Source organism: Neoarius graeffei, chromosome 5 (assembly GCF_027579695.1).
Source record: "Neoarius graeffei isolate fNeoGra1 chromosome 5, fNeoGra1.pri, whole genome shotgun sequence".
NCBI lineage: Eukaryota > Metazoa > Chordata > Actinopteri > Siluriformes > Ariidae > Neoarius > Neoarius graeffei.
In genome coordinates this window covers 21171978-21184890 of record NC_083573.1, presented here as the reverse complement: position 1 = coordinate 21184890, position 12913 = coordinate 21171978, and the positions used below count along the sequence as shown (strand labels likewise).

The window sequence follows — 12913 nt, the reverse complement described above, 5'->3', positions numbered from 1 at the left end:
CCCATGCGTACGCACAAAAAAAAAAAAAAAAGGGAAACGTGGAAAGTGCGACCTCAGGAGGAAACGGGGAGAACGACCCGAAATTGGTTCAATAATCGAAGTTTAACACAAACACATCGCGCATCAAAGACGTGACTGACTTAACATTTATAATCCTTAATTCTGTGCACTTGTCAAAAATAACATCTTAAGGCAATAAAGATAAATTGATGGGCTATACATTGTATGTTTTTGCAACATAAGCAGTAGGCCAAGTTTTGTTAATTATCCACTTACGGCTTTCATGCATGTGTCATTTTTCAATATTGATCATTAGGCTATCATACATGTTGCTTGTTAGGTTGCCTACTCTGTAAATAGTATATAAGAGGGATTTGCCGTGGTAGGTCTTATGATGCACTATGGCGTATTTGGCATTGCTGGAGGATGTGGCAAATGGAAGAATTAGGAGAGAGCGAGTCTTCAGAGACCAACAAGATTTGCTGGCCAATGACGAAGAGTGGCTCATGAGCCGATTCAGATTGCCACGAGAGGTCCTTTTACACCTGATAGCTGAGTTGGGCCCAGCGTTGGAGAGAGGTACCCACCGGAATCATGCCATCCCAGTCTCGCTGCAAGTGCTGACTTGCATCGGCTTTCTGGCCACTGGCACTTTTCAGCGAGAACTGGCTGACCGGTCTGGGATATCGCAGCCAACCTTCAGCCGCATTTTGCCAGAAGTGTTAGGAGGTGTAATTGGTTTATCATCACCAAACTACATCAAGTTTCCTTACACAGTGGGTGAACAGGCAAATAAAAAAAGCGCAATTTGCAGCAAAGTCTGATTTCCCAAATGTGATCGGTGCTATTGACTGCACTCACATTGCTATAAGGGCACAGAGTGAAAATGAATTTGCCTTTGTTACCAGGAAGCATTTTCATTCCCTCAATGTCCAAGTTATGAGACGCGGACATGGTCCACACAAATGTCACCCGGTGGCCTGGTTCAAGCCATGATTCATTTATATTGAGACATAGCAGCGTTGGGCAGAGACTGGATGCTGGAGCTGTGCGCGATGGTTGGCTTCTGGGTGCGGGTGATAAATGTGTAAATCCTGAAAGTATTTGTAACCATTCTTAGACCATTTCTAAATATTCAACCCTTTACTCATTCAGTTATGTTGTGACAGTGGGTATCCGTTGAAACAGTGGCTACTCACGCCATTTATGAACCCCCAAACGCCTGAGGAGACCACTTACAACCTGCGCCACAGCCAGGCGCGCGCTGTTGTGGAGCGCACCATCGGGCTCCTGAAGGGCAGATGGCGTTGTCTGGATGCCACGGGGGAGCACTATGTTACAGACCCGAAAAGGTCTGTAGGATTGTTAGGGCGTGTGCTGTGCTGCACAATGTGGCACAGCTACAAAACGTGCCTTTGCAAGCTGAAGAGGTCAACCTTGACCTTGATCCCTATCCCCAGGCATTCCACCCAAACGCAGGAGCCGTGCGCCAGCGCGAGGTGGTGATGCGCCGCTTGTAAATAATTAGGTATGGAAACAAATGATTACTTTTTAAGAAATTCTTTAATGCTGGCATTTAATGCAGACAACTCTTTTTTATTTCTTTTAACTCCCGGGCGACCTCGCGGATGGCATCCACATGCTCCCACTGCACCTGCAAGGACACGGGCGCTGGTGGCTGGTTTTGGCATGCATGCACATGCATCGGAGGCCGTGGACGTCCTTGGGACCTCCGCTGCCGCAGCGGACACACTGCTGGCCTCACTGGCACACCCAGCAACTGCGAGGGAATTTTTGTTAATAAAATACTTTTTCTGGATGAAGACTCATTTCAATTAATTTCACACCCATTTCAAACAAGGGGGGCACATGTGCAATGTGAGGTGGTTCCTTGATACACAACCAAAACCCCCCGAGTCCTCGGCTGGTTCATGTGGCCCAGCATTGGTGTTACCCTCCTCCTCACGCACAACTCCACTCAGGAGGATTTCCCCTATAATGCCAGCCAGTTTTTGATCCAGTGGGGTGAGCTCCGGCTCCCCCTTCCCCCCGCACGGACGCTTTGGCGGTGTGCCGCGATCCTCTTCTTGGCGTCCACCTTTATGTCGGACCGTTTTTTTTTTTTTTTTACCTCTGCCATAGTACGGCCTTGTGAAGCTACAGAATTGACTGCATCAGCCATATACTGCCATTCACACGTTTTTTTTCGCATTTGTAACTCCCGTACTATGGCCTCCAAACAAAACAGCTCAACGCTGCTCCACTTCATCCACTAGCACTTCAACTTCACAGTTGGTGAAGTTGCGCTTCTTTGTCTTTCCTTCTGTTTTGGGCATGTTGTCCACAGATACCAATATTCATTAAGGGCGTTTCGCTGAATATTTATAGGCAATTGTGGGTATGTCTTGAGGTACGCACAGGTGCCGCAAATTTAGAGTGGATTGTGATTTATAAAGGGAAATTGGCATGGAACGTGCGTGTGCACGGTTTTATAAATCAGAATATTTTTGTGCGCACGCACATTCTGAGTTTCATGCGCACGCCATCTTCTGGCGTAAATCCTGCACAAAGTTTTATAAATGAGGCCCCAGATCTTTCAAATTTTCTTATTTATTACTCATGTTATAGTACTCTTTAGGCAACTAGGTATGTGTTCAAAAGAAATCAAACTTTTATTAGGCTTTAAAAAAAAAAAAAAAAAAAAAAAAAAAAAAATTTTGCGCCTATAATTCAAATGCATATTGCAAATGTATGACAAGGTCTACCATAAAAACAACTATACCACTGGAAAGAGCTTCAACAACAAAAGCCAAAGACAAAAGATTTATGCATAGGTCTTTCAAGAACAACAAATTAATATTGCATTTACTTCTTGAGCTGTGCACCAGTCTAATAGTGGACTTAAAGTAAATATTGAAAGATGCCCATCCATACAACATTTAATTAATTCTTTTAAGTTCGTTTCTTAAGACACGTATTTTTAAGTATGTTACCTCGCTTGTTGACAGTTTCGGCGAATTTTCACTACATATTAAAAACATTTAATTAAACTGAACATGCTGAAGTTACTTAGATAATTTGTTGTATGTACTGTAGCTGACTTTGCTTTCTCCAGAGTACATCTGTTGTATGACTGGCAGTGGCACACTGAACCTTTGGCCATCATGAATTGCTTGTATGTTACCTGGCTGCTCACTTGGCCGTGTATTCAGCGAGAAACTGCTGTTCACATAGCCTCCTCTTTTTAGGTGGAGACTCCATGGCCTGTCTTCACTTCACACCTGACACTAATTCATGACAGAAATCAAAAAGTTTCAGTTCTGGAACATGACCGACGAAGACAGTTTGCTTCCAGGAAGACGACTACGCATCACTACTGCGCGTTTCTGAGCACTGCATTTAACATGTGTGGTGTCTGGCCGAGAGCATGAATCAGGCCACCCCTCAGCCAATCACAGCACAGCTAACATAACGCTGCGGAAATTCCCGGAATGACATGCAGAACAGTCCAAACTGCAAAAACATGTTTATTCGATCGGTACACAGCAAAACTGGTTGAAAATCGTGTTATTTTCAGGTCTACGCGTAGCATCATAATTGTGCTTCAAATCCATAGCTGCTACGCCCTGTTGGCATCTGAGTCAGAGAATATTAACCTTTATTACTGCAAATTATACAGCCATTACATTTTTCAAATTGTTCTCTGTAACATGCAAAATACCGTGGAATGCCACACCTAGTGAATTTTTTTTTTCCCTGACTATACATGGACCAATATTTACATGTATTAATTTATTTTTTGGATTCAGATCATCAAACTTTACAATTTTCCTTCTAAAATTAACAGAAAGCTAATCACCAACTTGGTCAAACCCAACCAATACTTACCCTATTACAGTTTTCTGGATCCAGAAGATGATACAGATCACTTCCAAAAGCTAACCAATTCTAAACTGGATTAAGACAATACCAAATTTCATCAAAATCCATCCACTACTTTTTGTAATACAGTATTAATTTTATTGAAAGACCTATGCAGCAAGTCTTTTACTCTAGCTTTTGTTGTTGATCATGATGAAACTACTGAAACACTATTACAGTACAAGCTCAGTTATCTGAACCCCTTTTATCTGAACATCCTCTTGGTTAGCCAAACTTTTTCCCTAGAGAATTTGGTTGATTGAGCTTATACTGTACAGTAAATCCTGCATTTATTTCTCAAAAAGTAGCTAAAAATTGCTTAGATTGCATCTCTGAGCTTCCCAAAAATTTGGCTTCCGGGGGCCTCGGCAGCCCCCCCACTCCCGGCCTAATAGGAAGCCTTGCTTCACATCGCTGCGCTTGGAGATGCTACTCTTTCATTTGTCACTGTTGGCATCTCTGCTGACTATTTATAAGGGACAAAAGCCCCACCACATGTGTGTGCAAGGGCTTTAAAGCATATACGCAGAACCATGGCCTCACTTTTTGTTTATACATGCCTTGAGACCTCAAGAATGGCACAGGAATAGTTAAGCATTAATAATAAATCTAATAATTTTTATGATTAAAGTGATTCACATAGGTAGCGGTCTGAGTGAATGACCTTGACGTCCGGGACATCGCAGCAGGAAGTCTATTGGTCTCATTGCCGCTATACTAAAACACAGAGCCGACTGCAACTCCGACCCTCCATTTTGAGCCAATTTATCACCATGCCACGTAGAGGCGTTGCTGGCAGGTGCAGCAACACGACAGAAGGTGGATTTACGTGGCATTCATGGCCCAAGAATGTTCAAACTGCAAAGATTTGGAGGTGTTTTGCGAGATGATCATGGGCACACTGGGAGCCTACGAAGTGGTCTCTCCTCTGCACAATTTACTGAAGACTCACATGAAACCTCTGATCTGTTGAGGAGTGTTGGCTATAAGCCCATATTGAAAGAGGGTGCAGTACTAACATTTAAAGGAAAAGTATTTATTTTATTTTTAAAAAGGAAAGCAAGTTCAGTTGCAACAGTTCTCCCGGAGTGTGAGCCGAGGGTTGTTGCTAAAACCCGGGACGGAACGTGACATATCACTCGGGCAGTGACGCGCGGTTGTTGCTAAAACCAGTGACATCCTGTCCCAGGTTTTAGTAATTGCCTGAGTCGAGTAGTAACAGTGGAGTACTCAGTATGGAGAAAATGGAGAATGAGTAGACAAGCTCTGATTTTTCCACTGGATATATTGTTGCTGAGGCAAGTACATCACCCTTATGTGGAAGAAGCAAATAGAACTGAACGAACAATCTGAAAGTCAGATTGTTTCAAAACAATCGGCCACAAGATCAGCCTTCAAGAAGCGAGAACACAGACGGGTAAACTCCGACTCTCATTTGGATACAAAACACCACCACGTTGTTTACCTGCATTTAGATCAATACATGTAACTTGTATTGTGTTTAAGTTACCAGTATAAGATTATTTAATTTGCTTCAAAATGTGATTGTCTCAGTTCATCTGATTATTTAATTAGCCTTTTACATTTTATCAGTAAAAATGCATGCATGTACATTGCATAAGTTATAACACCCATCGTGTTTTAATGAGTCAACCCACAATTAATGAAGTCAAATCAGTCTTAGATGAGCAAGTCGGTAACGGCATTTCTTACTTTCACCATAAAAGTTTTTATTTATATGACTTTGGTCTATAGCTTTCAAAGGCCTCGGCAAAACACGGTTCCTGCTGTAACATCACGCACTCAGGGCTAGCTGGCTCAGCGGGGCAGCTCGAATGCCAACCTTGCGGTCGACTTTAACTCTCAAAAATATATATTTTTTTATTCCCATTTATGCAGCATACAAGAGTCAAGGATGGAGATACTATCCACTCAGAAATGTACTAGTGCATCTCAAAAAATTAGAATATTGTGAAAAAGTTCAATATTTTTCCATCAGTTATTTAAATGTTATTATAGACTCATTACACAAACTAAAATGTTTCAAGCATTTTTCTATTTTAATCAGTATGGCATACAGTACAAAAACAAAAAAACCCATCTCAAAATATTAGAATATTTCATTTCGAGTTTGAATAAAACAGTATGAACACAGTGCATCTCTCGGTCTAGTTCAGTACACACAACCACAATCATGGGGAAGACTGCTGACTTGACTGTTGCCCAGAAGATGATCACTGATGATCACAAAGAGGGTAAGCCACAAAAGGTCATTGCTGGAAAAGGTGCACAAGCAACAGGGATGGCTGCAGTCTTGAGAGGATTGTCAAGAAAAGTTGATTCAAGAACTTGGGGGAGCTTCACAAGGAGTGGACTGAGGCTGGTGTCAGTGTATCAAGACCCATCACAAACAGACATCTTCAAGAAAGGGGATACAACTTTTGCATTCCTAATATCAAGCTACTCCTGAGCCAGAGACAATGTCAGAAGTGTCTTATCTGGGCTAAGGAGAGAAAGAAATGGACTGTTGCTCAGTGGTCCAAAGACCTCTTTTCAGATGAAAGTACATTTTGCATTTAATTTGGAAATCACGGTTCTAGAGTCTGGAGGAAGAGTGGAGAGGCACAGAATCCAAGGTGTTTGAAGCCCAGTGTGAAGTTTCCACAGTCCGTGATGATTTGGGGTGCCATGTCATCTGCTGGTGTTGGTCCACTGTATTTTATCAAGTCCAAAGTCAACACAGCCATCTACCAGGAGATTTTAGAGCACTTCATGTTTCCATCTGCTGACGAGCTTTTTGGAGATGCTGATTTCCTTTTCCAGCAGGACTTGGCACCTACCCACAGCGCCAAAACTACTACCAAATGGTTTGCTGACCATATTACTGCGTTTGATTGGCCAGCCAACTTGCCTGACCTGAACCCCATAGAGAATCTATGGGGTATTGTCAAGAGGAAGATGAGAAACACCCGACCCAAAAATACAGATACGCTGAAGGCCACTATCAGAGCAACCTGGGCTTCAATAACACCTCAGCAGTGCCACAGACTGATCACCTCCATGCCACACCACATTGATACAGTAATTCATGGTAAAGGAGCCCCAACCAAGTATTGAGTGTATAAATGAATATACTTTTCAGAAGTTGGACATTTCTGTATTGTAAATCCTTTTTCTGATTGATCTTAGGGAATATTCTAATAATTTGAGATACTGGATTTCTGATTTTCATGAGCTATAAGCCATAAATCAAAATTAAAACAAAAAAAGGCTTTAAATATTTCACTTTACATGTAATGACTATAGAATATGAAAGTTTACCTTTTTGAATTAAATTATGAAAAAAGAACTTTCATGGTATTCTAATTTTTTGAGATGCAGTAGTATTTAAAAATAAAAGGTCCTGCATATCTCCTATAAGGACAGTGTATCAAAAATGAGAATACATTCAGGTTTTTGAATTCATGCTGAAGATATTCTCATATTTTTGATGCATTGTCCTGAAAGTGCTTGCACGTGTGTGGTGGGGCTATTGTCATTTATAAATAGTGGCGTATCACAGAGGGGATCAAGAACATTGAAAATTCTTCTGAAATGCAAAAATTAAATATTCCCATGAAGTCAGAAATGAAGTTATGGTTGCATTATTTTACTTGCATGTTTGTATTTTAAAAGATGTGGAGAACTAATGCTGTGTCTTGCTTTTTTTCCTTCCTTTTGTATGAATGAATAGACATTACAGAGGGGACCACTTTTGTCCATGTCAACATATTCTAGTAATTTCAACTACCAAATACAAAATTTTAATTTCTTGCTATATTGTATGTCCTTCTGTGACACTACAGTGCTCATAGATTAAGTGAGCATTAGACATTATGTCTAATGCTTGGGCTGACACAGCCAAATTAAGTCCATCATTTATACTTTCGTTTAAAGTCTGTATGTGTATTAAAATTGTAACATCATAAAACTCTTTCCAAATTATCAAAAATGTAACAAAACTGCCCCAAAACTCTGTTGTATAGCTTATATACAGTACTGTGCAAAAAAGTCTTAGGCACATGTAAAGAAATGCTGTAGACCAAAAATGGCTTAAAAATAAAATGTTTCAACATAACACTATAAACAGCAGTAACCCATAATAAATAAAACAAAGTCAATATTTAGTATGAGACGACCCTTTGCTTAAAAAAAAAATGTCTCAGGTACAATGAGTGCAGTTTTATAAGGAAATGAGCTGTAGGTTTTCCTGAGCATCTTGCAGAACCAGCCACAATTCTTCTGGACACTTTGATCACCACACTTGCTTCTTAATTTTGCAGCAAAGCCCAGTTGCCTTTTTTTTTTTTAAATCTGAAAAGTGGTCTCTTCTCTGCTGCTTAGATACAACCCCCCCTCCCTGTAACATTTAATTTTGTGCTGGAAAACAAATGTCTGGAATTCTAAAATGTTTTTGAACTGACCTGATAACGTAGAAGTCATAAGATGGAACTCTATAATAAAAAGCTTGTGTGGGGGAAAAAAAAGGGCACCTAGGACTTTTGCACACATCACTCTATGCTGAGCTAAAGCAAACATCATCTTGAATACTATAAAAGTAACATTATTACTGTCCATGCAGCTCATGCTTCACTTCAAGCAAATTCGCTTCAACAAATCAGCTAAGAAATAAACATTGTAAAACCCCCTGCATCTTATAGGTAATCATGGTAACAATTCAATTAGGTTGTATTCAGTCACGTGACTTTTGCTTACAAGTTTACTTCCGGTGAATGAAGTGGTCAGGAATCTCCTGAACTCAAACATCACCAAATAACAGAAAATGGCAGGAAATCACTTATGAATCCGAACAAAATTAATCAGAGGAATTTACAAACCTTTCACGAAGTGATAACTGCAAACTCAACTGTTCGTCAACTCCACTCCCTTCGAATGCAGCGAAAGGTTCAAGAGCCACCTTTTTCATCATCTTTTGGTAAAATCCTTAGCCCTTTCACCCTTTTATCACTTCATGGAGCACTCGGAAGAAACTTATCATGGTCACCATTTGTTTGATTCAAACAGCCCAAAACACCACAAACGCAGGGCATTTTAACAACTACCACTTCATGTCTTGCATGTCTAATGAGACGAATGTGATGTCGGATGCAAGCCACATTAGTTTATAACGTCAGTTGGCGACTTCAAGCATGCAGTAGCAACTTTACTCTGAAACAGTCGATAGAAAGCCTGTGAAAATGCTAACTCTGGTTTCCTACTGGAGGTAACACAGATCACGGTAATACAGTAGACAAAATACCCGCAGTGTTATTTTGAGACCTGCAAAGGGACAGTTTGATAAACTAAAAATAATTTATTTAAAATTAAACCGGTATCTCGGCAATGAACTCAGTTCATTTCTATTTTCTTATTAGTTTATAGCTCCACTTACACTCTCTTTAGGTCACCAAGCTCCAGTGATGTTTCTTCACCAAACAGGATTCATATAAGGACTAAATTTCTGCCCAGATCTCACTATTTTGTTTAAAATGAGGTAGCTATACAACATTAACGACTTCCGTACCAGCGAAATACAACGAAACCCCTGTATCCAGAAAGCCTCCTGCTCCGAGCTCAGACTTGGGGAAACCGCCGTATTTATCTTTATCTCTTTATGGTCACAAGTGAAGGAACACATGTAGCCACATATCTGTGAACATCCTCGAACACAGGGCTATAAAAACAGGTCGGTTTACTTCTGTAACACATCCGAATGACTCCAGAGGCGGCGACTAACTGCTGTATCCACGTCACCTTAAAATCAAAATATCGCCAATTTTCCGGGATGGGCGTGGCAAAGATAAACGCCTCACCTGTTCGGAAGCTTACTTTCTTCCCCAGAACAATGTTGTACTAAAATTGCAACACAAATACAAAAAGCCAGGAAATATCCTGTATTTTTATTCTATTCATTTCTATCCACTTCAGACAAGTCTCATCGCTTGGTGAGTATTTCAGGAACTCTGATTTGACGCATGCGCCTTAAAGCCGCTGATCTTGTAATAAGAACTTAACCGGAATTCTTCCTGAGAATTTGTGTGTAGCTCATCTGTGTTCATGATAACTGGGAACTCGGAATTTCCAACACGGAAATTCCGATATTAGAACGTTTATGGGAAGTCAGTGATCGGAAGTTGAAAATAACATAAATATTGCCGGCGCTAAACTGAAACTTCTTTTAGTAACTAAATAACTTATATACACTATGTTATTTATCCTAATACTCTAATTACATTCTCATATTACAATAGGCCTGTTAACTTGCGCGTCTGCATTTCGACACAAATGGAAATTTCCAACTTCCTACTTGGTCGCGAATGCAGCAATAAAACCGACAAAAGTCTGTGACGTCATCGCGCAGGAGCCCAAGCAAATCAATCTTGAGGAATCGATATACATCCGGGTGACGTGAGAAGGTCCCGGCTGCAGAACGAGGTGGGGCACGTGTAGCCCCATTCCTAACACGATCCTGAAGAATAACTCTTGGGCGGGGCGACACGTGTGGCCCCGCCCCTAACCATGACAGCTAACGGTTTAGCCTGTAAGATCGACTCGTAATGTCTGATTACGGGAGTCTTCCTAGTGCGCGCGAAAAAGACGTGCTCACCTCGCGTTTGAGTAGGTGTGCAGACCAGCGTGGGATATTATTTTTAGGTGAGTTATGCTGTTTAATTATCTTTTCTAGATGAGCACAACTGTGCAGCTACAGACCTGAAGGATGAATAAACAACCTCTAATGTCCTTATAGCAGTTGCGCGCGCATGAGTAATGTGCATTGTAGCGCGCGCGTGAGAATTTATACATAACTGTGTAAAGGTAGTATGTGGACTTTTTACTAATAATTAATACATATACAGTTAATAGAGGGGTATGTTATACCCGAATAAATAAGAGAAGTAAGACTGTACACCTCATTTATACAAAGCCTTGTACAGTACAAGGCTTTGTATAAATGACTGAATAGGTTACATACAGTGTTTCAAAAATAAAGACCCACTTCTATCGCCAGTTATTGCATTGTTGGTTTCCTGATCCAATTTACATTTATGGATATAGTATTCAAAACAAACTTATAATTATCAACATCACTGCCATAATAATGGAATATAATAACCACAAAAAGAGAAAAAAATCAATATCTAGCTAACATATTTTGACATACATACAGTTTCTTGCAAAAGTATTCATACCCCTTGAATTTTTTCACATTTTTCCACGTTACAACCACGAACTTAAAAGTTTTTTATTGAATGTGATAGACCAACACAGAGTAGCACATAATTGTGAAGTGAAACAAAAATGATAAATGGTCTTCAAAATTTTAAACAAATAAAAATCTGAAAAATGTGGTGTGCATTAGTATTCAGCCCCTGTCCTCTGATACCTCTAAATACAATCTAGTGCAATCAATTGCCTTCAGAAGTCATCTACAGTGGTGCTTGAAAGTTTGTGAACCCTTTAGAATTTTCTATATTTCTGCATAAATATGACCTAAAACATCATCAGATTTTCACACAAGTCCTAGAAGTAGATAAAGAGAACCCAGTTAAACAAATGAGACAAGAATATTATACTTGGTCATTTATTTATTGAGGTAAATGATCCAATATTACATATCTGTGAGTGGCAAAAGTATGTGAACCTCTAGGATTAGCAGTTAATTTGAAGGTGAAATTAGAGTCAGGTGTTTTCAGTCGATGGGATGACAATCAGGTGTGAGTGGGCACCCTGTTTTATTTAAAGAACAGGGATCTATCAAAGTCTGATCTTCACAACACATGTTTGTGGAAGTGTGTCATGGCATGAACAAAGGAGATTTCTGAGGATCTCAGAAAAAGCGTTGTTGATGCTCATCAGGCTGGAAAAGGTTACAAAACCATCTCAAAAGACTTTGGACTCCACCAATCCACAGTCAGACAGATTGTGTACAAATGGAGGAAATTCAAGACCATTGTTACCCCATTGAGTGGTCGACCAACAAAGATCGCTCCAAGAGCAAGGCGTGTAATGGTCAGTGAGGTCACAAAGGACCCCAGGGTAACTTCTAAGCAACTGAAGGCCTCTCTCACATTGGCTAATGTTAATGTTCATGAGTCCACCATTAGAACACTGAACGACAATGGTGTTTATGGCAGGGTTGCAAGAAGAAAACCACTGCTCTCCAAAAAGAACATTGCTGCTCATCTGCAGTTTGCTAAAGATCACGTGGACAAGCCAGAAGGCTATAGATAGTTTTCACTGACGTCACGGCATTCCGGGGAACGCCCCCCAGCTGCCATCTTGGAGGGCAAACAAAACGGACCATCGCCACTACCGGCTACATTATCTCGGACGAATTTATGAAGTTATATAGTCAGTTTTCTAAAATAAAGATCAATGTCGGCAAAATCAAGCAAACAGAAGTATATTGAGGTATTTCACTCATGTGACCAAGTCATGTGATGCTGCCATTTTGGACGGCACGGCTCGAATCAGTTTGAATGCGAGGAAGGCGACAAACGAAAAACATAAAAGAAAAAGGAGCGAGATGCAGAAAACACCTTCACTATCCAGCGACATAGGGCATTTACAGGGCGAGCAGAGGGAGAGGTATTTGCAAAAATTGAGGTTAGCAGGCTTAGAGAACGACGTTTACCTGCTTCCACCAGGATTGTTCACTGACAACTAAGATTTGTTCACATTTTCATTTACTTTTGGTCCTCAGGATAAACAAAATGTTATTAAATGTCATTGAAATAACTTCTTAGTCTGTTGAGACATGGCCCGTTATAAGTTTTTCCTTTACTGTATTTACTAGTTTACTGAGCGCGCTCCGGGGCTGGCTGGCGCTAGCTAGCTAGCGCGCCCCGGGGCTGGCTGGCGCTAGCTGGCTAGCGCGCTCCGGAGCTGGCTGGCTGGCTGGCGCTAGCTAGCTAGCGCGCTCCGGGGCTGGCTGGCTGGCGCTAGCTAGTTA

At 40.8% G+C, this 12913-nt stretch overlaps 2 protein-coding genes across 9 annotated transcripts in view; one reads left to right on the top strand and one right to left on the bottom strand.

The window, feature by feature from the left end:
• Window positions 1-9964, bottom strand: part of tm9sf1 (transmembrane 9 superfamily member 1) — a 77560-nt gene extending 67596 nt beyond the window's left edge. For 2 of the 6 annotated variants that reach the window (XM_060921413.1, XM_060921414.1), the window contains exon 1: window positions 9353-9578. The gene's annotated coding sequence lies outside the window, so the exon portion shown is untranslated. Of the gene's footprint in view, window positions 1-9352; window positions 9579-9773 lie in introns of those variants that run through there. The other 4 variants (XM_060921418.1, XM_060921420.1, XM_060921415.1 and 1 more) reach the window with 4 other exon arrangements.
• The window catches only part of fen1 (flap structure-specific endonuclease 1), a 113571-nt gene continuing 110425 nt past the window's right edge, over window positions 9768-12913 (top strand). The window contains exon 1 of one of the 3 annotated variants that reach the window (XM_060921425.1): window positions 9768-9905. Coding sequence is in view for 1 of the 3 variants with exons in the window: in XM_060921421.1 (XP_060777404.1) it covers window positions 10518-10614 (97 nt within the window). In the remaining 2 variants the exon portion in view is untranslated. Of the gene's footprint in view, window positions 9906-10502; window positions 10615-12913 lie in introns of those variants that run through there. The other 2 variants (XM_060921421.1, XM_060921423.1) reach the window with 2 other exon arrangements.